General features: G+C 57.7%; 3 protein-coding genes and 1 long non-coding RNA gene across 17 annotated transcripts; 1 reads left to right on the top strand and 3 right to left on the bottom strand.

The window, feature by feature from the left end:
- Positions 1-22: 22 nt before the first annotated feature.
- LOC117014406 (uncharacterized) lies at positions 23-7,996 on the bottom strand. Of its 4 annotated transcripts, none has more exons than XR_004421515.1 (6): positions 7,491-7,996; positions 6,707-6,978; positions 6,155-6,275; positions 2,461-2,593; positions 1,784-1,913; positions 23-1,460 (listed from the first exon to the last, which is right to left on the bottom strand). It is a non-coding gene; the product is annotated as an uncharacterized LOC117014406 (long non-coding RNA). The 4 variants fall into 4 exon arrangements; XR_004421516.1 differs by having other exon boundaries at positions 23-1,399; XR_004421513.1 differs by having other exon boundaries at positions 23-1,913.
- B4GALT3 (beta-1,4-galactosyltransferase 3) lies at positions 7,087-12,544 on the top strand. Of its 5 annotated transcripts, none has more exons than XM_033092219.1 (8): positions 7,087-7,178; positions 8,003-8,147; positions 8,486-8,753; positions 9,285-9,520; positions 10,067-10,257; positions 10,365-10,487; positions 11,550-11,654; positions 11,780-12,544. In XM_033092219.1, the coding sequence occupies exons 3-8, from the start codon at positions 8,501-8,503 to the stop codon at positions 12,051-12,053; spliced, it is 1,182 nt and encodes a 393-aa protein (XP_032948110.1). In that variant the 5' UTR covers positions 7,087-7,178; positions 8,003-8,147; positions 8,486-8,500; the 3' UTR covers positions 12,054-12,544. The 5 variants fall into 5 exon arrangements, with proteins under 5 accessions (XP_032948110.1, XP_032948108.1, XP_032948107.1 ...); XM_033092217.1 differs by having other exon boundaries at positions 8,463-8,753; XM_033092216.1 differs by having other exon boundaries at positions 7,087-7,185; positions 8,463-8,753.
- Positions 12,545-12,639: 95 nt separating this feature from the next.
- Positions 12,640-16,119, bottom strand: PPOX (protoporphyrinogen oxidase). Of its 4 annotated transcripts, none has more exons than XM_033093061.1 (13): positions 15,984-16,119; positions 15,783-15,876; positions 15,507-15,641; positions 15,274-15,422; positions 14,976-15,108; positions 14,570-14,714; positions 14,275-14,465; positions 13,754-13,814; positions 13,485-13,603; positions 13,305-13,415; positions 13,078-13,227; positions 12,936-12,978; positions 12,640-12,855 (listed from the first exon to the last, which is right to left on the bottom strand). In XM_033093061.1, exons 2-13 carry the CDS (start codon positions 15,867-15,869, stop codon positions 12,713-12,715), a joined length of 1,467 nt encoding a protein of 488 aa, XP_032948952.1. In that variant the 5' UTR covers positions 15,870-15,876; positions 15,984-16,119; the 3' UTR covers positions 12,640-12,712. The 4 variants fall into 4 exon arrangements, with proteins under 4 accessions (XP_032948952.1, XP_032948953.1, XP_032948954.1 ...); XM_033093062.1 differs by having other exon boundaries at positions 15,274-15,404; XM_033093063.1 differs by having other exon boundaries at positions 15,274-15,389.
- On the bottom strand, positions 15,612-22,680 carry USP21 (ubiquitin specific peptidase 21). 4 transcript variants are annotated; one of them, XM_033093058.1, is made up of 15 exons: positions 22,457-22,678; positions 21,041-21,661; positions 20,208-20,267; positions 19,929-20,049; positions 19,623-19,734; positions 19,304-19,459; positions 18,807-18,871; positions 18,467-18,570; positions 18,228-18,314; positions 17,882-17,960; positions 17,527-17,634; positions 17,310-17,424; positions 15,984-17,114; positions 15,783-15,902; positions 15,612-15,641 (listed from the first exon to the last, which is right to left on the bottom strand). In XM_033093058.1, exons 2-13 carry the CDS (start codon positions 21,638-21,640, stop codon positions 17,024-17,026), a joined length of 1,698 nt encoding a protein of 565 aa, XP_032948949.1. In that variant the 5' UTR covers positions 21,641-21,661; positions 22,457-22,678; the 3' UTR covers positions 15,612-15,641; positions 15,783-15,902; positions 15,984-17,023. The 4 variants fall into 4 exon arrangements, with proteins under 4 accessions (XP_032948949.1, XP_032948948.1, XP_032948951.1 ...); XM_033093057.1 differs by lacking the exons at positions 15,612-15,641; positions 15,783-15,902 and having other exon boundaries at positions 16,827-17,114; positions 20,966-21,661; positions 22,457-22,679; XM_033093060.1 differs by lacking the exons at positions 15,612-15,641; positions 15,783-15,902; positions 19,304-19,459 and having other exon boundaries at positions 16,827-17,114; positions 20,966-21,661; positions 22,457-22,680.
- Between the last annotated feature and the right edge of the window lie 60 nt (positions 22,681-22,740).

Here is a 22,740-nt window from a genome sequence, read left to right as displayed (position 1 = left end):
GACGGCAGCGACGTAGTGGATGGAGCGGACTGGGTGACAGTCCTCCACCGACACTGCTCCCTCTGCCCTGCCGGTCAGAGGAGGGAGGGGGAAGGCAGGGTGGGCCCCACTTGTATTTATTTAGTATTTATTCACTTTTATTTAGCACCAGGGAACGGGGTGAGGGCTGGGTCCTGGGGAAACTGCCCCTACCTCTCTTCGCCCTCACCCCAGCCAGGAAATCCAGGGTGAAGGTGATGGCCTGAGTGATCTGTGTGTGTTTGTGTGAGAGAAAACGTGTGTGTGTTTATGCACAAGGTACACCCAACCCTGCTTTCCTCTTCCTGGCTTTTATTTCCTGGGAAAGGAAGAGCCAAGGGTAGGACACGTCTTCAGGGAGTAAGGGATTATTATGTTTTACATGTAAATTGAATTCTGCTATTTATGTGCTCCTTTTGGAGTCAGACAGATGTGGGCTGCACCGGCTCCACGGCTCTGAATGTTAGTTTCCTCAAGTGCCAATAAAAATACCCCCCTTGGAGATTTGTTGTGAGAATTAAATGATACAAATAAAGAACTAGCACGATGCCCAGCACATGGCAGCTGCTGTCAGAGATTCCGTTACCTTTCTGTCACCTCCCTGTCAGTGGGTCTGCATGCACTTGAACGTGGCAAAGACCCACGGTGTGAGTGGGGCCTGCCCCTGCCACCGTTCGCAGTTCCTCTGGCTGGCACAACCCTATCCTGGATTCTGAGGGACTGTCAGAGAAAGGACAGTTCAGTCCCTGATCTCTGGAGGTTCCCAACCACATGGAGACAAAATAAACCCTTGGCTCCAAGCACACTGACAACACCACGAAGGTGCTTAGATCATAACTCCTTGCACACAAACACGCACTCAGGGTGAGCTGCTAACTGGGGTCTGCGGGACCTGCTGAACTGGACTTGGGGGTCATCTGTCAGTTGGTAGAACTGAGTAAGTCACTAATGCCAAGCAAGGGGCTGATGCTACCTCTCCCCACATGGCGTTCTGGAGACAAATGTTACAGTATTTTCAAAGAGTAAATAAAGGCTGTGCCCACGTGAGCGGTTCCCCAAGACTACTGATGACAGCGTTCCCAGAAGCAACCTGTGCAAACCCAACAGACTTCTTGGAAGATGTGAGGTTAGAAGGGAATTTAATAAGTGAAACAGAAGGTGGTTTGGTAGGGGCCAGTCGAGAGGACATAAAGAGCGGCATGGGGAAGGATCGGAGGTGACAGGAGCCAGGTGTCAGTGGTGGCAGAGCAGGAAGGGCAGCGGAGAGTAGAAACAGTTGTACTTTTCCTGCTGAGCAGGCCACTTTGCTTAAGAAAGAATGTGGGACGTCCACGGGCGGGCACGGGCAGGAACAGGGCTGGGAAAGGGTGGCAGGTGGATCCTGCCAGAATTTGGAGTCTTGAGTGACAGTAGCGGGACTGCTGGATGTGGAGGGAGCAGACCTGAGTGGGTGGGAGAGGGGGGGCACAGGGCACTCGACCCTGGCAGCTTCGAGCTAGGCGGCCACATGGTGCTGGGCTATGCAGCTGGACCTGGGCTGAGGCAGGCCGGGGATGTGGTGGTGGCTGTTTGCTGTGTTCACGGGCTGGGCCTTGCTGACAAGTCCCGTACCAGGCCGTGCCCTACACAATGCCCTGTGCTTGATGCCAGGAGCACCGCGCCTCCCCCTCGTGAGCTCCGGGGACAGGGCCACCCCACCCCCCTCCACACACATGGGCCCACTGCTGTGCCTGCCCCTGACCTCTCCTGCTGTCCTCCTACCTACCAGGCTGGAGGAGGTAAAAACAGAAGAGTGATCTTCAAGTGTTTCCTCTAGTTAGCAAAATCAGAGCCCCAGTAATACGTTTCCAGACCTTCATTCTCTGAGTTCCTGGGACAACAGGCCGAGCTCTGTGCTTAGATGTGAGGTACAAACACAAGCAGTTTGCTAAAGGAGCTCACTGCATTCACCCCGAAACAAACTACAGGACGGCACAAGGAACTGTAGGGTGAGGGTCGGGTGGGCTTCACAGGCTCTGCTCTGCGGGTAGGGAGGGAGAGTCTCGGCTGGGCCATGAGGAACTGAGCCTCGGGAGAGCCCTCTGACCTTTCTTAATGCTCTTGGCGACTCACTTTGTAATCACTTTCATTGGCATAATTTTAAAAGGAAGCCTCTTGCTCACTAACTAGGGTTCTGACTGTTATAAACCTAAACATCTTCCCAGAGGGGCTTAAAGGTCCCCTGTGATGGGTGGATGGGTGGAGGTGTTCAGTGAAGAGGAGGAGAGAGAAAACTAGCTCATCGAAAGAAGTGACAGGCAGCCAGCCCTCCCTCCCAGGCAGGCCTGACGACACCTTCTGGACTGCTGTCCCCCCAACCACCCTTTCCAGAGGGGCCACAGGCTGTCCAGTATCCCCAAGTCAGGATCCAACCCCTTGTGGCTGGGGATCGAGGCTGCTTACCTCTGTACAAGGGCCAAGGTGGGCTCTGGCTCCCAGGCTTCCTGCTTACTGGGCCCGAGCTGGGCTATGGGTGAACAAGCAGGAGGAGAAGCAGGAATGGCAGGAAGGAGGAGGCCCCGAGACATCCCAGTATCTGGTTTGAGAGGGAGAAAGAGGGGACAGTGATGAGCTTGAGGAAGAAGAGCCAGGTACTGCCGGGGGGTGAGCACCGTGTCTCTGTTCGGACAACAGCCTTACGCCAAGGCAGGCAAGCGTTGTCTGTTTGAGGTTGAAGCAGTGACTGAGTTGGGCCAGTGTCTGGAGGCTCTTTCTGGCCTGAGAATCTCTGCTTCTGTGGTTAGAGCAGAGGGAATCTGGGCATTCGTCCAAGCACTGCTTCTGGGTGGGGGTGGGAGAGTCAGGGATTCTGGGCATTATGGGACCGGCTACTTGTTTACACTTCTACTTGTTCTGGAGACCGTTTCCTAATCTCCATGTAGTATTACAGTATTTCGTTTTCTAACCTACCAGATTGACTATAAGTGACAAAACCAGCATCTCATGGGTGGGGGCTTGTGAGGGAGGCGGAAGGAAGAAAGTGGAATTCAACGTATTAACACTTTATGGTTAAGCGGATTGTTTCAGAAACCAATCGGAATACCTTCCCATTGATGTTGCTGGTGGCAAGCCAAAATCATTGGCAGGAAGCATTACCAGCTGACAGTCATGGGGAAACCACCAGCTCCAAAAATGTTCAGAAAGAGGCAGGGCAGAGGAGCAATAACGCTGAAACCCCCCCCAGACAGGACCTTATATGGGGACAGGCCCGGAGCACCCACAGTAGCCTTAGGAAGGAGGCAGGAATGCAGGAAGTAGTGTTCAGGCATTCCGCACAGTCTTTGGGCAACAAGCCCACAGGCCCCACAAACCCAGGGACACACCCATCCACAAACAGTGGCACACGGGTGACAGACATGAGTCTCACTTCATTGAGACACACCAGCACATTCTCTTCATACGTGGATACAAATGAGCACTGAGAAGCTGAAAATGGGTCTGAGGAAAATATATTTGTTAATCTAATTTCCCATCAGAATTCACTGTTTATCTCACTTATTTGTTCAATAAGTAAGGTAAGGGATTACAAAGTGGGGACAAATGACATTCTCACAGCCTCTGGAAAGGATGCAGAGTTTTGGACTGAGACTGAACCTAAGCTTTGCCACTTACATGTCATGATGTCCGCTTGAACAACTAGATCTCCGTGAGCTTCAGTTTCTTTACCTGTATAATGGGTGTACTACTACCTGCCTTATGGAGAGGTGGTCAGAACTTATCAGTATAATGATGTAAATGCTTGGGCCCTGTGTCTGGCTTCCAGTAAGTGTCATACGTGCGGATTCTCTCCCTTCAGATCTCTTCCTTTTCCCTGTCCCCTTCCCTCTCCTGCATTAGCACGAGAAAATAATTATACTAAGGAACTGTCTGGGTCAGATCTAAGATGGCCTGTTTTGTAGAAATGGTGCCCAAAGGTCTGGGTTCTATCCAGGGGATGATAGAAGGGAAGACATGGTCCATGTCCTCAGAGTGTTCAGTGTGGTGGCTTGAGACAGTCAGGTAAGACAACAATTGCCGACCTCTGTGAGGGTGCCATGACAGGAAGGCACTGAGCACAGAAGAGGGGTCATGAGAGTGTTCCTGGGGGAGGTGCCCACCTCCCATTCTAGAGGAACCCCATGGAGAGTAGGGTGGTTGTGGAGGAAGGAAGTTTCCGCCTGCTGGCTCGGCTCCAGGGCTCTTTGCTGCTATACAAGGCCAAAGTGATATAAAGGGAACAGACTTGAAGCTGGAGGGTAATACTGTAAGGAGCTGAGTAGGGCCAGAAGGGACAGCTTTAGGGAGAAGCTACCATCCAGGTGGGAAAGAAAAGATTTCAAAGACATTGAAATGTGCCCCTACCCCACTGCCTCCTCCCCCGTGCCTGTGACGTTTCCTTGAGGAACTAAATCTTGATTTAAATTATTGTAAATTAGATGCCGATGACAAGGCTGCGTTTCTTCTACCGTGTTGTGTGTCATGACCGGGCCACTAGGGGGCCCAGGATTTACTCAGAATACAGAAAGGTAGGACGTGGTAGAAGGAACCAGCCAGCATGTTAGAATTTAAGTTCACACAGACCTAGCAGTTCTAGGTGATGATGAAGTCCTGGGTGTGGCCAGGGTGAAATGGAATGGAGATGAAAGTTCTTGAAAACAGGGGGCTTACAAAAGAATATAGGGGAGCTGTTAGAAGATAGCAGAACGGGGGGGAACAGAAGGTGAAAGTCAGTCTTACAAGAACAGCACACCATGGAGAAGCAGAGGGGCTCAGAGGAAGGGTCCTCTGGGAGAACCACATTTCAATTATCGGTGTAGGTCTATCTTTTCCCTACACAGTGAGCTCCTTAAAAACCCTGAGCTTTTGCTCGGCTCCTACTTTGTGCTGAAAATTCAGATGCATGGAATATCTGCTGGCACTTTCCCATAGGTCTCACTAATTATCACAAAACCCCTTAAGAGAGGGTTCATTTTACTGATGAACCCACCCTAGTGTACTGCTCAGCATCACACAGCTAATGGGTTTCAAAGCTGGCACTGCACTCAAGTCCAGTGTCTTCTCATTCTGAGCCTCCACAGGCACCTTACCCATTTAGTCTAAAGTTTAAATTGTCATCTCTACCAAATGCCATCTCCACCACATTCCTCCAAATGTGCCTTTTCTAAGTTTTGTTTTTCATTACATGGTACTGCTATCCACCCAGTGATTCACAGTAGGCCTGAGTTGAAGTCATCTGAAGTCCTCTAACTCCCTGTCTTGGTGGCACATCCAGTCAATCAACAAGTCCTGTTTGCCTCCTAAAAGTCAGAGAGAGATTGGGCTCAACTCTGAATACAACATGCACAAGTGGATATTTACAGCCAATGAACAGAATGAGAGGGTCAGTGGATAGAAAGTTACAGTGAGGGTGGGGAGAATCTTGCTAAACAGACATAACAGGATTCTTGCTGAAGGAAGGCCAGGGTGATTAAGGGGTGTGTGTGTGTGTGTGTGTGTGTGTGTGGAGGGGATGGATTCTTGCTAAACTGACTTAGCGGGATTCTTGGAAAAGTGGTGAGGGGCCCAAATATGAGGGCTATTTGAAAAGAGGGCTCAAAGGAGTCTGTCTAAAGTTTGGTCAAGGAGAGAGTTTTTGTCAATACATATATAAAAATGAACACATGTTGGGGCAGCTGGATGGCTCAGTTGGTTAGAGCACGAGCTCTCAACAACAAGGTTGCCAGTTCAATTCCCACATGGGATAGTGGGCTGTGCCCCCTGCAACTAAAGATTGAAAACGGCGACTGGACTTGGAGCTAAGCTGGGCCCTCCACAACTAGATTGAAGGAAAACGACTTGGAACTGATGGGCCCTGGAGAAACACACTGTTCCCCAATTAAAAAAAAAAAAATGAACATGTGCTAAAGATTTTACTTAACTCATGAGGAAACAGGCAGATGTTACAAAGGGGTCAAAAAAATCTAAAGAACAGACACATTTACAGATCAGGAATACAGAAATGAATATGAAAATGGGGGCAAAAAATATTTTTTTCTACGATGTGGAGCGATGTGGAGCGTAGGGGTTATTTGAACCTCTATCAGATAGGACAGAATTTGCGTGTCACTCAGTTACTTACACAGAGTTGTAAAGTAGCTCCAGGGAAATAGAATCTTAGGAAGCGGAAGGCTGTGCTGCCGGCATGTCCTTCAGGGCTCCCACCGGCCATTGCTTCTCCGGAAGCCTTTCTGCAACAGTCCCTGTGAATGAGGGGCCATTTCCGGGCTATCATATTTGTCACGCTATGTTCACACACACACCGTCACCCGCTTTCACACACACAAGACCATGAGCTTTTGAGGCACACCGTTTCCTCAGTGTGAACAGCTGCTTCCACGGAACACAATATGCTAGGGAGGTTGCGGAAGCCACAAAATAAACACACTGCATACTAATGGAGCCTCCATTTTACTCTAATATCTGGGGAAACATTTTTTACATTTAAGCACACACTGCCCTCTGTCCACACACAATGTTTCCTTGTTTCATTGGCAACTGTTTCTCTTTCAAGGCCTGTGGGATACCACAGGGATACAAAACTGCTCCAGAGCAGTCAGCAACTATGTAACCTGGGCAAGAAACAGTTTTGATACTAAGTGGCAGCGGGACGCAGGGGGCTCCACTGACTTACAGAGGAAAGGGCTCAGCCTAGCCCGAGCTGATGGTGGGGTCTTCGGACGGGCCAGAAACTGACCTCTCGGTCAGTCTCGGCCCTGAGCTGCTGTTTTCACAAGTCTGAGGGGTGGGAAACGGGCTTCGGCCAGGAGGCACTTGGGCGTGGATGAGCAGCCGCGCCAGCTCCCCGGGGGTCGAGCCCCTCCGGGTTGGTTACCTAGCCTCCTCCGAGCTCTGCCAGGCCGCGCGGCGCTCCCGCTCTGCGTCCGGTCCGTCCCGAGGCGCCACCTGTAACACGAGGCCCCGCCCCGTGACGCGACGCCCCGCCCCCGGCCGCGCGGCTCTCCGACCCTGCGTCCCGCCGGCCCCGCCGGAGGCCCCGCCCTGTGACGCGACGCCCCGCCCCATCAGCGCCCGCTTCCAAGATGGCGGCTGCAGTGCCTGCCCGGCTGTCAGGGTGGCGGTGACGACGGGAAGCAGAGGACCAGGTACGAGGTACGTGGACTAAGGACGGTGGGGGTGAGAGGCCCGGCCAAAAGCTTCGGGCCACGGGGAGGAGAAGTTTGGGGCAAAGGCTGCAGACCCGCTGGAACAGGGAGCCGGTCCCCGGTGGAAGTGTGGACCGAGGCTGTGGGCTCACAGAGCAAGGTAGGGCGACCGCGGGAGGAGGGTGGGGTGCGCTGGGGGTGCTCCGAAAGCTTGGGGTTGGAACCGCCCGCAGGACGCTGACCACGCCCCTCCAGGTGAGCTAGCCCAGGTGCCCCGGACAGGTTCCGCCCAGCCCTTCTTCTCCCACTCACCTTAGCAGTGACCCTCCTCCCCACCCCGCTAGGACTGGGGAGGGGTAGGAAGGTGGAGGACGCCTCCCCCACGCTGCTCCCCGCCGCGCCTCGGGGTGTTTGCCTGCAGCTCCCAGGTGGTGACGCTCCCTGCACCTGCGGAGCTAGCTCCCAGGCATGTCAGGAATGGAAAGGAGCCTGTTTCCTACTCCGCCCCGGGTCTCTAGAGACCGCTGCACAGTCCCGTCATGACTGCCTCACCCGCTGGCGAAAATAATATGTCCATTCGTTGCCCTGTCCCCACTCCCCAAACAGGTTGGTCCTGTTGGGGTGGGGGAGGGTTAAGTGTGGAGCTGACCTACCGCTGCGGGGTCGCCTGTGGGAGAGGCCAGGGACCTAGCATGTCCTACTCTTCCCCTTTTCTTTTTCCAACCACGTTCCCTCACCTCCCCTGCCGGGAAACCAGCCTCCGCCGGATCCCGGGTTCTGCCCGCTGCGCGTGGCTTGGTCATCCTTGCCCACTTTTGTTCTAGCTGTCCCAGGTACGCTGTCGGAGTGCCGGATGGAGCTTTTCTCTGTCCTCTGTGACATTTCCAATGTTAGATGATGCCTCACATCTCTGCTCCCCCGGGACCCCCGGCAGCCCCCATGATCTGGAAGAACACAGTTTGAGCCTAGGTTAGTCTGTCTCTTCCCCTCTAAATTGGAAGGGAGGTTTCCCAGAGGCGCCTCTGAACTGGGGGGTAGGGACAGAGAGTAGATGGCAGCCGAGGGTTGGGGAGGGGTGGAGGAGAGGGAAACCTGGGCTGGGAGGGACAGGTGGTGGGGTTGCTGTGATTACATTCTGTCTCTTCCTATTGGGTGACTGCGATGGCCCTGTCCCTGTGCGCTCCTTTCTGTGACTGTTCTTCGCCTGTTTTTCCTTTACCCCTGCACCACCTTCATCCCGATGGATGGTCTCTGCTGGCTTGTGCCCTTCCTGCCTGCCCCCAGAGCTGTCCTCTCTCCCTCCCCAGACCTCACAGCCCAGGATGTTGCGGAGGCTGCTGGACCGGCCCTGCATGCTGGCCCTGCTCGCGGGCTCCCAACTGGCCGTCATGATGTACCTGTCGCTGGGTGGCTTCCGCAGCCTCAGTGCCCTGTTTGGCCGAGAGCAGGGGCCCACATTTGACTATTCTCACCCCCATGACGTCTACAGTAACCTCAGTCACCTGCCTGGGGCCCCAGGCGGCCTTCCAGCTCCTCAAGGCCTGCCCTATTGTCCAGAGCGGTCCCCTCTCTTAGGTGAGTCCAGAAGGAAGGAGGGCTGAAGGGAAGGCCAAGGTGGGGGGCTGGGAGGCCTGGAAAGGCAAAGGTGGCAGGCGTGGGACTTAGCACGTGAGGCTTAGTAACTGAAGGTGGGGTGAGGCTGACCTAGAGTGGATGCTGCATTTGCAGTTTGGACTCTTGGGCTTACCCTCTACTTTCCATCGCCTGCCCTGTCAGGGCTGCTTCTTGCCTCAGACCAGAAAATGCTCGCTTTGTCAGTGAGCCCCGATTTCTTAGTTAGGCAAGTCCGTGTGTTCTCTCCAACCCTAACCGTAGCCTGCAGCTGTGAGGCAGGAGAGCTGTGGAACCCTAAAATAAGAGAGTAAGCTGCGTAAGGAGCCTGCACCTTCCAGACTTTGCAGAGCTGTCCCAGTGATGGGGAACTCAAGTCTTGTGAGATTTCTGAGTGAGCCCTTGGGGGTTGCTGAGCCCCCAAGTAAGGCTGCCAGGCCCCAGATGCTCCCAGTCCCTGGAGGTCCTCTAATCCCTTCCATTCCCTCCCGACAGTGGGTCCCGTGTCCGTGTCCTTTAGTCCAGTGCCGTCGCTGGCAGACATTTTGGAGAGGAATCCCCGGGTGGAAGCTGGGGGCCGCTACCGCCCTGCAGGGTGCGAGCCCCGCTCCCGAACGGCCATCATCGTGCCCCACCGTGCCCGGGAGCACCACCTGCGTCTGCTGCTCTACCACCTGCACCCCTTCCTGCAGCGCCAGCAGCTCGCTTACGGCATTTATGTCATCCACCAGGTACCCCTCGCGCACACACACACCCTGACTATGTCTTATAAGGAAGCCAAAGCCGCAAGTAAATGCTCCTCCTCTGATGTGTCCTGGGATAATTTTAACAGTCAGACTGTCGAACGTGCAGCAATACCTGGAACTGTCTGCCAACGTGCTCGCCCCGTACTTATTCTGTTGAGGGTATTCCCACGGTCCAACACTCTGGGATTTGTCCTTTGGTAAACTTGGAGTTGGACAGATTTGGACTAAAATTCTTGCTCAGCCATGTGTTCCGTATGTGGCCTTAAGCAAGATGCTTGCCCCCTAAAGTGGGGCAGAGCGATGACTGGCGCCCACGTGCAAGGCATGGTTGGTGCCTGTCAGGAAGAAGAACTGAACAGCCACATGGCAGTACAGATGCATGTGCTGTGGCTCATACATGTGGTGAATGAAAAATTTAACGCAGCTTGTCTCTCTGCCCCCGTCCCACTTTGATTTCCCCCTTTCCATTTTTATACCTCGGCCCTTCTTCTCTGTGCTAGACACAGCCTGGTGCCTCTTGGTGTCTTTCAGGCTGGAAATGGCACATTTAACAGGGCAAAGCTGCTGAACGTGGGGGTGCGGGAGGCCCTGCGTGACGAGGAGTGGGACTGCCTGTTCTTACACGATGTGGACCTCCTGCCAGAGAACGACCACAATCTGTATGTGTGCGACCCCCGGGGCCCCCGGCATGTGGCTGTCGCCATGAACAAGTTTGGATACAGGTAGGCTTGAGAGGATGCTGGAAGACCACCCCCCCATGGGGGAGGCATGCTGAGGGGTGGGGGAGGGGCGCCCCAGACCTCGGAACCCAAGGACCTTTCTCTCCTAGCCTCCCGTACCCCCAGTACTTTGGAGGGGTTTCGGCGCTGACTCCTGACCAGTACCTGAAGATGAATGGCTTCCCCAATGAATACTGGGGCTGGGGCGGCGAGGATGACGACATTGCTGCCAGGTCAGACTTCTGGCCACCACACCCTCCCCTGCCCAGCCTGGGTCCATCCTCTGAGGCCACCCCTGGCCATGACCCTTGAATACTGACCTTAGTCTCCTGGTCCTGCCCTGTACCCACCCACTCCTTGTCCTCTGGGCCTCCCAGGTCAGACTTTGCATGCCACTCTCCATTCTGTCACCCTTTAGTCTAGATCAATAGGCTAGAGAGTATCGTGGGATTCCAGAACGGGGTAGGGCCTAGGGACAGTTGTCCTTCCTTCTGCTCGGGTCGCATGCAGGCCACTTCCTATGGGGCTGGGACAGGAGGCACTCCTATAGCCCAGAATCACTTTCTGTCGGAGCCTGTGCCACTGGCATGACAACTCCCTTTCTCGTGTGCATTTGACCTTCAGCCTCCACTGACCCGGTTTCCTATCTGTGGTGTGAACAGTGGAGCTTGATGTACTGGATCCACTGCTTCCCCCACCTTGTCCTCTACGATGACACACCGGTGAATTCTAGTCCTGTGGGAAAAGCACCCAGCAGTTTCTAAATGCTTTCCTTCAGCACTGTCCCAGGCCATCTTCATTCTTGCTTCTGTGTCCGAGTTCGGATTTGTCCCTTTACCTGGTTCCACCCTTTTCTGGTCATGAAGCAGGTGTTGCAAGGCAGACAGGAGGCAGCTAGGAGGCAGCTCAGCCCCTCCTGTAGTGAGAACCACTGGGCTTGGCTCTGTCACCCTGTCTGGTCCTGTCCCTCCCAGACTGCAAGGGCTGCTCCTGGGAGCCACAAGAAGCAGAGGTGGAAGGTGCAAACCTACCTCTGCTAGTTGCTTACAGGCCCCTGGGTAGCTCGCATGAGGCCCTGAGGGTTTGCACGTCCTCTTCAGCCATTGCCTTCTTTCTATTGGACTGTCTCTCCCCTTCCAGGACTTGGCACTAACTAGAAATAGTTCACTTTCTGGCCTGCTAATAGTTGTTCTTTGCGGACAGAACAGGCTGTCCCTTCCTTGCTGGCCCTGTGCACCTGTCACCAGCTTTCTTTCCTCCAGGCTGGATCCCCAAGGTGCCCTCTCTTCCCACAGGGTCCGCCTGGCTGGCATGAAGATCTCCCGCCCCCCTACGTCCGTGGGGCACTACAAGATGGTGAGGCACCGGGGAGACAAGGGCAATGAGGAGAACCCCCACAGGTAAGAGTGGAGGAAACCGGGACGCGTGGCTGTCCTCTGTTCTGCACGCCACCATGAAACTCCCAACAGTCCCTGCACGCCTGCTGCTCCTTTCTGGGTCTCAGTCTCTGACCTCTAACCCTCAGATTTGACCTCCTGGTCCGTACCCAGAATTCCTGGACGCAGGATGGGATGAACTCGCTGACATACCGACTGCTGGCTCGAGAGCGGCGCCCTCTCTACACGAACATCACCGCAGATATTGGGACGGACCCTCGGGGTCCCCGGACTGCCTCTGGTCCCCGTTACCCACCGGGTTCCTCCCAGGCCTTCCGTCAGGAGATGCTGCAGCGCCGGCCCCCAGCCAGGCCTGGCCCTCTGTCTACTGCCAACCACACAGCCCCCCACGGTTCACACTGACTCCTTCTTCCTGCCCCTCAATCATGAAGCTGAATCAGAGGGCCGTGTCCTCCCCACTCAGCTCCTCACTGCTCTTAGAGGGGTGTGGGGGATCTGACTAGTGCTGTGCTGGGGCACAGGCCTCTCCTCACTGCTGGACTGGAGCTGGGCTCCTCTAGACCTGGGGGTCCCTCTTTCTAGGGTCATCTGCCAGGGCTATGACTGTGAATCCTGATGTCATGATTTTTTGTGATTATTCCTAGGAGTCCCCTGCCCCTGGGGCAGGAGCAGGGCTGGACCCCAAGTCCCGTCCTCTTCCATGGAGAGAAGAGTGACCTGGCTTCTCCCAGGACCCCTGTGAATATTTATTCTATTTATGGCTCCCAGGAAGTGTGTTGGTGAAGTAAGACTCCCCCTGGGTGCTTTCTGCCAGTGCTGGGCAGCTTCCCTTCTGGGCCTGGCTCGGGGGCTGGGGTTTTGATATATTTTCTAATAAAGGACTTTGTCTTGCCTCTGCTCCCACTTTCTGCATCCTAGGCACCCTCTGCATGTCTGTGCCCCCTGGCCCCCGCCCCCCTACCCCGAGCTGACAGAACGGCCACCAAGCCGTGCTCCAACAACTTTTATTTTCATGGGTGACAGACGCCCTGCCAGCCGGGCAGGGAGGGGTGGGGTGAGGCTTAGCTGCTGGGTTCTGAGCCCAGGACCCGGGCTGCCGCGCGCCGCCCGCTCTCTATGCAGTCAGTCACGGCAACCCCCTCATAGGAAGCGCCGGCCAGAGTCAGGGGCAGCCTCTGAGCGGCCAGAAACTGGGCAGCTGAGTCTGGAAAGAAAGGACACGGAACGTTACAGCTGGGCTCTCATTCCTTGGCCCTTCTCAGCCCAGCTGGTTTCCCAGCGTACCCAGTTTTTTCCAGTGGCCTAGCGTATACTGGGGGATGCAGTTCTGGGGAGAGAAAGAGGAAATTGATCAGTGCTGTCCCAGGCCTCGGAGCATGAGGATAATGACAAAAGCACCCGTGTGCGCCCTCGGCAAGGGGCTCACCCTGTGCGTGTGGACCAAGCAGTGACTTGGCGGCTCCTTCAGCCCCAGCTGTGTGGCAGCAGCTTCCTGTGCCTGCCGTCGGAGCGCTTCCTGAGACACGGCAGAGCCCTTGGCCTCCAGCGTCTGAAACCAGGAACCTCCTAGCATCACCTAGGGGGAGAACACAGCACTGAGCAGCCTGGCCGTAGCCACACCGCCCCAGATGAGCCCTGGGAAGCCCCTCTCACAGTCACTCTGAGGCCGGGGGGGCTGCCATCCTGCTCGGGGAAAGCCACTGAGTCGTATACAATTCCCAGGACGCCCGGGTCTTCTGAGGACGGCACCAAATGTCCAAATCCCTGGAGAAGAGGAGGTGGGTCAGCAGGGAAGGGGTGCAGTGGAGCCCTCGTGCCCTTCCTCTGTGTCACCTGGACAGGCAGACGGGCTCGTCGGTACTGCAGGTTCACCACGGCCACGGATACTGCAGTGATGGTGCCCAGAACACGAGCCAGGGGTGCAGCGTCCGCAGGCAGCAGCTTGCTGAGCACTGGAGGGGCACAGGCAGAGGCACTCACGCTGCCATTTCCTCAGCCCCCCGGGGAGGACCAGTTTGGGGGTGTGGCATGGTCCTGCTGGCCCAAAGACCTACAGCCTTCCTCACCCTGGCTGGGGAAGGGGAGGGCAGCTGCCCCATTACCTGATGCTGGAACGGCACTAATGACATGGTCAGCCTCCAGGCTGCGGTTCCCTAGACACACCTGACGGGATGAAGGCATTTGAGACACAGACATAAGGGGAAGTTTGCCTCCGCTTCGGGGGCACCCAAGTGGCAGCAGACTGGGTGTTGACCCAGGGTGAAGAAACTGCGAGACTGTGTAGTCAGCCCCCAGTCACCCTCCTATCCCTCCAGGAAGTGACCAGACAGGCCCGTGTCCACTCTGGAATGTCCAGCGTGGGTGGAGAGCTCTTTCCCCTATCTCTCAGCCACTTACAAGCATGACATCTACCCACAGACTTTGGTCAATGGCTCTTGGAGCAAGGTCCACAAGTTGGGCCTAAGAAGGTGGGGGTTGGGGGATGAGGGGGTAGCGCACTTGTAAATAGTGCCTAGGGCCCCAGTAAGTAGCTCCAATCCTGCCAGCCCTGGCCTGGCTGTAACCTTTAGGCAGAGAGGGCAACTCCAGCACAGGCTCATCACACTCCAAGGGGCTCTCTTACCTTCCAGCGCCCTTCCGCCTGGAGGCTGAGCCCACTGACTGGCTGGCCTCTGAGAACACTGACTCCCCTATGAGTCAACTGGGTGGCGAGTGCCTGGGGCAGCATCTCCAGCCCTCCACGGAGTGACCACTGGCTCCAGCGCTCAGCTCGGGCCTGGCGAATGATGGCCGAGTCAGGCTGCGAGCTCCGCCCTGCACCGAGGAAGCAGAGAAGAATCACAATACCACCCCTTGCCTCCGGTCCCTCACCCTGGCTATTCTTAATGGATTCCCCCTTAAACCAGTGCCGCCCTCACCTGCCCCCAGCAGCAGCCCCAGCAACACGGAACGATGGGTTTGCTCAGCTCGGAAGAGACTGGGGAAGCAGGACCTGACGCTCAGCTCGCGGCTGTTACCTGCAAACACTCCGCGGCAGAGACTGTCCACGGCTAGAGACGCCACCTAGGGGTGAGCCTGGGACTGAGGCCCGCGCTTGGTGGGGGAGGAGGCAGGGCGGGGTGCGCGCTGGAAGCAGTCCCCCCATCACAGAAGGAGAAGAAGGAATGCAGGCGTTCGCCCCCAACACCGAGTTCTGGCGACCACTTGGTATGAAGAGAAAAAGGGCATTCCCAAGTGCTACAGCAGAGCCCCTCGCTGGCAGGTGTGAGCAGGGGCTCTGCAGCTGGCTCAGGAGGGGGGTTTGGGGCCTCTGGGCAGTGTCACCTCAGGTCCAAGGCGGCGCTCGGCGAAACTGTGCACAGTCTCATCAGGGTCTTTGCCCCGGGGCGTGGTCAGCTCCCTCAGCCCAGCCCAAAGCAGAGGTTTGGAGAAGGGAGGTGAAGGGCGGAGAAGCCCCCTGCACGGAGGAAGGGGCTGCCTTACCATCCCGGCTCCAGGGGTCACGTGCATTCATTTGACCCCTTTGCCTTGGAGAGCTGACAGACTGGGACGTGAAGAAATGGAAGCGGTGCGAGGCTGGCGCAAAGCAGAAGGATGGGCAGTCAGGAGGTGCCAGTGTTACCTGAAGCCAGAGGGCAGGGCATGCAGAGCCCCGCCCACGTACAGGAACCTGTTCTGGGCAGCGGGATGGTCTCCGCGGACAGGTAACACTTCTGAGCCCAAGCCAAGCTCGGAAACCTGCTCTCCGCACGTCCTCGGGAAGAGGAGAAACTGAGGAAACAACTGACCACCAAATACACTTTCTCCGGCCAACGCTGTCCTCTAAGAAAGGCCCCCTCCGCCGCGGCCTCTCACCAGCTGCAGGGTCCGGGCTCCCAGCGCTCCCGCCGGCCGAATTCCTCGAGGTCCAAGTTCAAAGACAGCACCGTCCGGTCCTCGTACAGAGCGGATCCAGCCTCCCAGACGCTCACTGCCCTCCACCAGGACCACCTGGGGTCAAGGGAGAGATCCTGCAGCACGGCCTCCAGCCGCGGGGTACCAGGTCTGCAGGGGCCGGAGGCGGCGCGTTCCCTTCCGCCAGAAATGGGAGGCGAGTATAAAGGAGGCTCCCTCCCGCGCGTGGGCACTCACCTTGGGGGCACACGGAGCCCGGCTCAGGTAGTAACTGGCGGCCAAGCCGCTGATGCCTCCGCCCAGCACGACCACGGTCCGGCCCATTGGGAGCCTGGGGCGAGGGGCGAGGAGGACAAGCTGAGCAGGGGCGCCCACTCTCCAGAAGCCCGCCCCTCACTGCTTCGGGGAACCTGGGACCGCCGGGGGCGCAGGACTCACCCGCGAGAGGGACGAGAGGACGAGAGGAAGGACCAGGTGGCGGGCAGGAGCAGGACTTCCCGCCGGCGCTCCGCGGGAAGGCGGGTAAGGGCCACACCCGCGCTATCGGGCCGCGCCGCTTCCACCCCCAGCCCTTTGGGTCCCTCAGACTCGCCGTCCCGCGGATCCTCGCGGCTCGCGCAGGCGCAGCATTTCCTGCTTCTGGATTGGTGGGTCCTGGAAGGCCCCGGATGCCACTCACCAATGAAAACCCCGAACGGGTCGCACAGGCTGCGGCGTGGAGCCCGATGTTAGCGGGTCGGGTGCCGGGTGGGTGCGAGCGGCCGTGTCCAACGCTGCCTTCCCCCGGGCCGCGGCGGCGGGAGCTGCGTCCTGGTCGGCGCTGCCCTGCGCCGAATTCCAGGCCCAGCGACGGTGAGACCCCGGGGGGACGGCCCCGTGAGGTTCGGCTGTGGGGACACTGGATGGGGACCCTGGAGGCTGGTCCGCGGGGAGGCGGCTCCACACGCGGCTCCCTGGTTAGCAACAGCCTGGGCCTGCGGGAGCGACGGCCGCCCGGCAACGCACCCAGTGTTTGTCAACACGGTCCTGGGGTGCCGGGCGCAGCCCCTTTCGGCCGCAAACCCCGTCGCGCCAGTGCCCGCCCTCTGGTCCAGGCGTCCCTCTTTCCTCCCAAAGCAAACCTTCACTGCTTGGGCAAAGTCGACATCAACGCGCCGCAGGAAGACTCCAGCGCGGCCCGCCCCGAGCACAAATACAGATAAGGACGTCACGTTTTCTTAATAAATTTATTCACAAAAAGTGAGATTGTAGAGGTCTGGGGGCTGTACACGGGCACGGGCCTCTGTACATGGGGCCGGGAGACAGGGGACCTCCACGTGGAAGGGTACTTCAGAATAAAAAAAATAATGGGAGCTACAACCACGCCGTCCCCCGCCCCATTAAAAAGACACAAAAATAGACGTCTCTGAGGTAAATGGGAAGCCTGGGGCTTAAGGGCGTTGCACGAGTTTCACAGGTGCCAGGGCTCAAAGGGGGTGTCACAGGCACCGGGCTGGCTCCTGCATCAGCTGGTAGAACAGCACGTAGCCCTCACTGGATGCCACCTGGTTTTCACTGACAGGGGAGACACTAGGAGAAAGAAGGGAAGCAAGCGGCTGTGCTCATTCCTGCATATTCCCTGCTGCCCACCAAGTCAACCTCACAGCATGCAGGAAGCCAGGGGAGACCCCACCTCTCCTTTCACCAGGCTCTCTGCCCTCCTGGGGCTTCATGTTGGGGGAGGTGTCCGGGCTGCAGTGGGAACGGGCAGCAGGTGGTTCTCACCGAGAGTCATTGTAGACATGCCAACCAGTCTGGCACCGGCACAGGGCTGTGTAGTGGCCATAGTGAACGCTGCCCGAGTGGTTGCAAAGGGCATACAGCTGATACACAGGGCTTCCTGCGGAGTGAGACACCCTCAGATTCTACAACCATAGCTGTGCCTGCTCCCACTCTGCCTCCCCTTCCCGGTGCTCCTCAGGACTTTCCCTCCCAGACGCACCGGCTTTATCACTGGCAAAGTCCCCTAGGCTCAGCCGCTGCAGCGGAAAGTCTACGCCGACTGAACTTTTCTTGATGGAGCCTCGGGAGGCAGAAAATCGGTTCAGATCTAAGCCTTGGTTAAGGAGCATTTGGAAGAGGCGGAGGGCCTCTAAGTGGGACTGAGGTCTCGATGCTTCCACTACCCCCGTCCCCCACCCTCCTGCCCCCCAGACACACATGGAGCGTGTCTGGGATCAGTGGAGTGGCCGGCTTCTCCTAAGGAAAACTCACTTCCCAAGTGTCCAGCCTCGGCAAACGAGGGGGATGAGAAAAGGGAGTGAATGGAGGAAATAAGAATTTGGAGATCAGGATACGGAGCACGAGGATCCTGGGGAATCTTTGTACTGTCAACTTTTTGGTGCTTCGTGTCTTCTGCTGGCATCGGTCACACACCTGAATAAATGTCGCACGTTAGGTTACTGTGCTCCTCACATCGCCTGCCTCTCGCCACACCCCGACCCACACCCACACTATGTTCCCCGTCACTCCTGTGTCCCCTGGGCCACTCCCCTTTGTCCCAGGAGTGTGAGGACACAGCTGAGACCCCAAAGAGACCCACACACAAGTACTGTTCCCCACACTAAGGCATCATGCAACCTCTTTACCCATTGGGGTCCCCAGGACCTCACCCCTGCCGTGCCCCTTATGAACCCCACGTACCGGGGCGTTCTCCGACTCCAGCTCTTCTTCCTTGGTGAAAAGGCTGAAACAGTCCCGCAGAGACACCTTGCCCCCAGCAAACCCTTTCTGGACAGAAAGGGAACAAAGGGTCAGCATGTTCTCAATTTCCTCTCCCAGCTCTTCTCAGTCAATCCAGGTTTCCACTGTTCCCTTCCCCACTCTGGGGTGGGTAGGGTTGGGTCACCGAACCCATGTCCCATCCACCCCTGGCATCCCACCTTGGGGATGGGCAGGGACAGGTCACAAAAAACCTCGAAGGTCGTGGAGCGATACCCACAGGCCTGGCACTTGAGACAGCTTTTCAACTGGCCCACAAACAGGTCTAGGGAGAGGCAAAGGGGCAGGAGGAACAGTCATTGTGAGGCACTGAGAGGCTGCCTGGGAGCCATCTCTTACCCCCTTCCCACCCGACCCTCTCCCCCGCAACCCTTAAGGCCCTCACACCTTTTCCACATTGTCATCACCCAGTTGTTCTGCACCCTTGATTGTGTCACTTTTCTCTCCCAAGCACACGCCCCCTCCTACCCCATGTCCCCACTGCTGTGCCCCATGCCATACCCACAATCTTGCTGTCCTCTCGCTCCAGGTAACGCTTCCACATTAGGTTGGCGCGGTCGTCGTCACTACCACAGGTCAGGGAAATGGGGAGCACCCATGAGACAGCAGGAACACTGGGCACCCCAAACACCACTGAAAGGATCCACAGAGCCCTGTACCCCACCCATACCTCAGCTCCTTTTCTACATTTCAAAGAAGAGTCAAAGGGGTAACGTTTCAGAGGACTTTCTGGGGAAATCCAAGGTGAGAGGAAGAGAAAGGAATGCAGACCAGGAAAAGCATGCTGTCCTCCTCTGAGGGCTTCCGACCCTTATGTGCCTGTTGTCAGTTCCCCTCCTTCTCCTGCCTTCCCTCCCACTTTCGCACTGCTTCTCAAACCAGGTTTTGGGTTAAGCATGTCCCGGGACCCTACGTCCCCAATCTTGACCAGCTCAGTTCTGTGAAGGAAGTAGCTGCTGGCCAACTCCAGGGGAGAAGAGGGAGAGGGGCAGCCTTACCTTAACTCAGGTTCGCCTAGCAGAGCCCCTCCGCGGCGGGGTGGCGAGGGTGCTGCGCTGCTGGCCAGGAGCGGCGCGGCCCGGCGGCCCCGGCGATTGATTTCAAGATGTAGCCGCTCCATGAGGAGCTTCAGGAACTCTTGGGCATCCTGCTGGCTACAGCCAGAGTAGGGGCGACTGACCCCACCCGTCCACAGACACTAGCCCCTGCCCAGACATCGGTCCCCACTTCCTGCCTGGAGAACAGTGCCGCCAGGGCCCCTGCTTGGCCCTACCCCAGACATGGCCAGAGAAATCCCATACCCTCCAGCTCTCCCACCTGTATCCAGAGAAGGAGGGAACGTATTTCTGGAAGACAGTTCGGAACCGAGTAGGATTGACAGCTTCACAGGAGTCAGGGTGCCACAGGGCACCAATCACATCTGCAAAGGCTATCAGGGTGGAAGCGGGGAGGGAAACTGAGGTTAGTGACTGGTACATGAAAGCAGGAGGTGTCTCAGTAGGTGGGGAGCACTCTGGGAAAGCAGGTGCTGGGAGGGACAACTGCCAGATGTGGAGCCTGCAGTTGGGGCTGCAAAAGGTTGGGGGAAAGAGGACTTGGGTGGGGGCAGGAGTCAATGCCCACCTTCAGTGAGCTCTTGGGCTCTGCCCCCTCCGGGCACCTCTTGCCGGAAGTCCCTTCGCAGACAGAAGTCCCGAAGAGGCCGAGTGCTGCTCAAACACTGCAGCACGGCGTTGAGGAAGCACTGGGGAGCAGCAGATCACTGCCATCAACCCTCCAGACCTTTGCCCAGGAAGGGCTTCCGTGCCCTCCTTCCCCAGGCCTTCCCCCAGTCAGCAAGTTCCCCACCCCCAGCACCAGTTCACCTTCCTGTTGGAGGAAGGACAGGAGAATGGCTCTCACCGTGTTCCCCAGATTTCGGAGGCCAACATGACCAGAGCCAAGAAGCAGTGTGTGGGGAGCCTGGAAAGTCAGAGGACAGTCAGCAGGTCCCCCTACATCTCAGCTGGCACTTTAACGTCTCAACAGCATGCTGCCCGTTGCCTCCCCTAGCCCACACTTCACCCCCAAACTCTACCCTTTCCCTCACTGGGTACTGGGGTCTCCCTACCTCACTGGCCACGAGCAGGAAGCCCATCACAGCTGAGTGTAGCACAGACTCAGCCAGGGCTGCCCCACCTGTTCCCCACTTACTCCTCTGCCCAGCGAGCCGGCGCTGTAGCTCCTGGGGCAACTCCCCAAGCACCGGCATGGCTGCCCAGCTGCTCCCCACTCCCACCTTGCTGCCTCCAAGGCCCCCTCCCGCCCCCGTGGCCCCTTCCTGCACCCTCTCCTGATGGCTCCAAACGCAATCAGCCTAGCTCTCTCGGCTCGGAAATGGCAACCACAGTAGCTCAGACGTTCTGAGCCCGCCCCCTTCAGCTCCAGAGATTAATTAGGCCTAGGCGTTGTCCTGGGAGAGAAGATGCAGCCAGGGAAAGTAAGGGCCTGGGGACACAAAGGAGAATTCCAAAAGGTTGGGTCAATTCCCTGGAGACTGAAGTGGCCCAGCAAGCTGAGGAGTCACAGACAACCCTGCGACGGTACTTCAGTAGGGGACAGGACAGTGAGTCCTGTAACCAGGGGTTGAAGAAGGGACTTGGGAAAAGGGGACTGAAAACCCATATGGTGGCAAGAAAGCTGGATGCATGGAGGAACACGGCAATGCAAGGCCATGTGTGCTGGCGAGTCCTCACCATCTTGTCACCGGAGTAGAAAGGCTCGGAGGGCCGGGCAGATATCACATGGAAGGTGCCGTGGGAAGTAGGGGGCTCTGTCTGTATGCTGAGCAAGGTGGGGGGCCCAGGGAAGCCCCCGAGGCGGCGGAGAGAGGTGCTCCGTCTCAAAGGAGGGGGCTCAGGCCGGAGCGCCAAGCGGCTCAGTGCAGCCCCTAGCTCTCCCGTGCCTCGATGCCCGCCCAAGGCAGTTCCCATTGGACGCAAGTCCCCGCTGCTCACAGACTTGGAACGAGCTAGGCTGGTCCTGCACAGGAGAGGAGGCGCTACAGTTGGGGGTGGTGAGCCAGGCAGGGAGACTCCATGATCTGCCCGAAGGGGGCCTCTGGGACGAGGGCCTGAGGTCCGTCCCCGTCCCAGCTCCAGCTTCTTGAGCCGTTCCTCAGGTGGACCCGGCCGGGGAGGCAGAGGTCGTAACAGGGGGTTCGGCCCAGGGGCTGGGTTTCGGCTCTCCTTGCTGTGGGCCCGGGGGGCAAATGGTAGTTTGGATCCCACTCGGGGCTGGACATTAACAGGTGGCTCTCGTGTCCGGCCCAGGCGGTGCTCAGAGGCCTGGGGCATTGTGGACACCACAGGCTAGACCTGGGGGGAGAAGAGAGGGTCAGCATGTGAGTATGGAGGGAGGTGAGACCCTGAGCCAGCATACTAGCTTCTACTTGCAGAGCCAGTACCTACCGTAATGTTTGGCACAAAGGAACACTTAGTTTTGAGTAAGTAAATGAAGGAATGATATCAGCCCCGCACTGTGACTCTACAATCCTCACCACCTTCCTGCAGAATACAGCTTTGCTGAGAAGTCAGTGATAGCCTGTACCTCCCCTGTCTCTATAATCTAACCCTCATGACAAGGGGCTCCACACCTGGTAGTCAAGCAGGATGTGCCCTGGGTCACTTAGGACCTCTGGTCAAACGCGGGTGTGCACGCAAGGGTAACAGCCCAAAGGATAGCATGCCATGCTCAACCCCTGCCCCTCCGGGCTGCAAATGAAGCCGACTAAACAACCGGTGACTTGCGAACCACTCCCCCCCCCCCACAAAACCCTAGAGCTCCAACGTGGTGTAGGGGCTCAGGGGCTGTGGCGGGGAGGGAGGACGAGCAACTACCAGACCCCTAATCTCTGCGCCCCCCCCACCCCGCCCCGCAAGCAGGGCTTCAGCTGGGTCCGCCCCCCTCGAGGGCAGAAAGGCCGAGGCCGCTGATTGGCTAGGAGTCCGGCGGTGCATTCCCCACGACCCACGGATGCCGCCCCTCCAGCCCAGTTCTCCCAGACCTACCAGGCCCCCCACGCCTCTGCCTTTGTGGAGGGCGTCCTCCCGGGTCCGGGACAGTCTTCCCTCGGACCCCCCCCCCCACCACCATAACGCCGCGGTCCGTACCTGTCCCCCGGTGAGGCGGCGGGGAAGGCCAGCCGGAGCCAGGCCCCAGCTCAAGGCCAACCCCCACTGCCCCCGTGAAGCACCCCCGCGGGCCCGACTGCAGCTTCAGCCGCAGCTGTCGCCCAGGTCGCTCCCGCCGCCGGGTCCGCCGCCATCTTTGTCGGTCCCAGAGGCCACCGGCCGCCGGCTTCACCGTCGCTCACTGCGCCTGCGTACCCACAGTCGGACCCTACCGCCTGCTTCTTCGGCGCTTGCGTGAGCCCGCCCTCTTGGCTCCGCCGCCG

This window comes from Rhinolophus ferrumequinum, chromosome 22 (genome assembly GCF_004115265.2).
Source record: "Rhinolophus ferrumequinum isolate MPI-CBG mRhiFer1 chromosome 22, mRhiFer1_v1.p, whole genome shotgun sequence".
NCBI classification, from domain to species: Eukaryota; Metazoa; Chordata; class Mammalia; order Chiroptera; family Rhinolophidae; genus Rhinolophus; species Rhinolophus ferrumequinum.
The sequence above is the reverse complement of the archived record's forward strand: the minus strand, read 5'-3'. Positions and strand labels throughout refer to the sequence as shown.

Excerpts from the sequence above, each read along its gene's own strand:
- B4GALT3 (XM_033092217.1), top strand. The coding sequence starts at position 8,066 with ATGTTAGATGATGCCTCACATCTCTGCTCCCCCGGGACCCCCGGCAGC. Across the intron at positions 10,488-11,549 it reads GATGACGACATTGCTGCCAG|GGTCCGCCTGGCTGGCATGA; the intron begins GTCAGACTTCTG and ends CTCTTCCCACAG. Across the intron at positions 11,655-11,779 it reads AATGAGGAGAACCCCCACAG|ATTTGACCTCCTGGTCCGTA; the intron begins GTAAGAGTGGAG and ends TCTAACCCTCAG.
- PPOX (XM_033093061.1), bottom strand. The coding sequence starts at position 15,869 with ATGGGCCGGACCGTGGTCGTGCTGGGCGGAGGCATCAGCGGCTTGGCC. Across the intron at positions 15,642-15,782 it reads GGGCTCCGTGTGCCCCCAAG|GTGGTCCTGGTGGAGGGCAG; the intron begins GTGAGTGCCCAC and ends CCTTGACCCCAG. Across the intron at positions 14,466-14,569 it reads GGGGCTGCTGCTGGGGGCAG|GGCGGAGCTCGCAGCCTGAC; the intron begins GTGAGGGCGGCA and ends TCCTCGGTGCAG.
- USP21 (XM_033093057.1), bottom strand. The coding sequence starts at position 21,640 with ATGCCCCAGGCCTCTGAGCACCGCCTGGGCCGGACACGAGAGCCACCT. Across the intron at positions 18,872-19,303 it reads CTAGGCGAACCTGAGTTAAG|TGACGACGACCGCGCCAACC; the intron begins GTAAGGCTGCCC and ends GACCTGTGGTAG. Across the intron at positions 17,635-17,881 it reads CCCCAGGATCCTCGTGCTCC|ATCTGAACCGATTTTCTGCC; the intron begins GTATCCTGATCT and ends ACCAAGGCTTAG.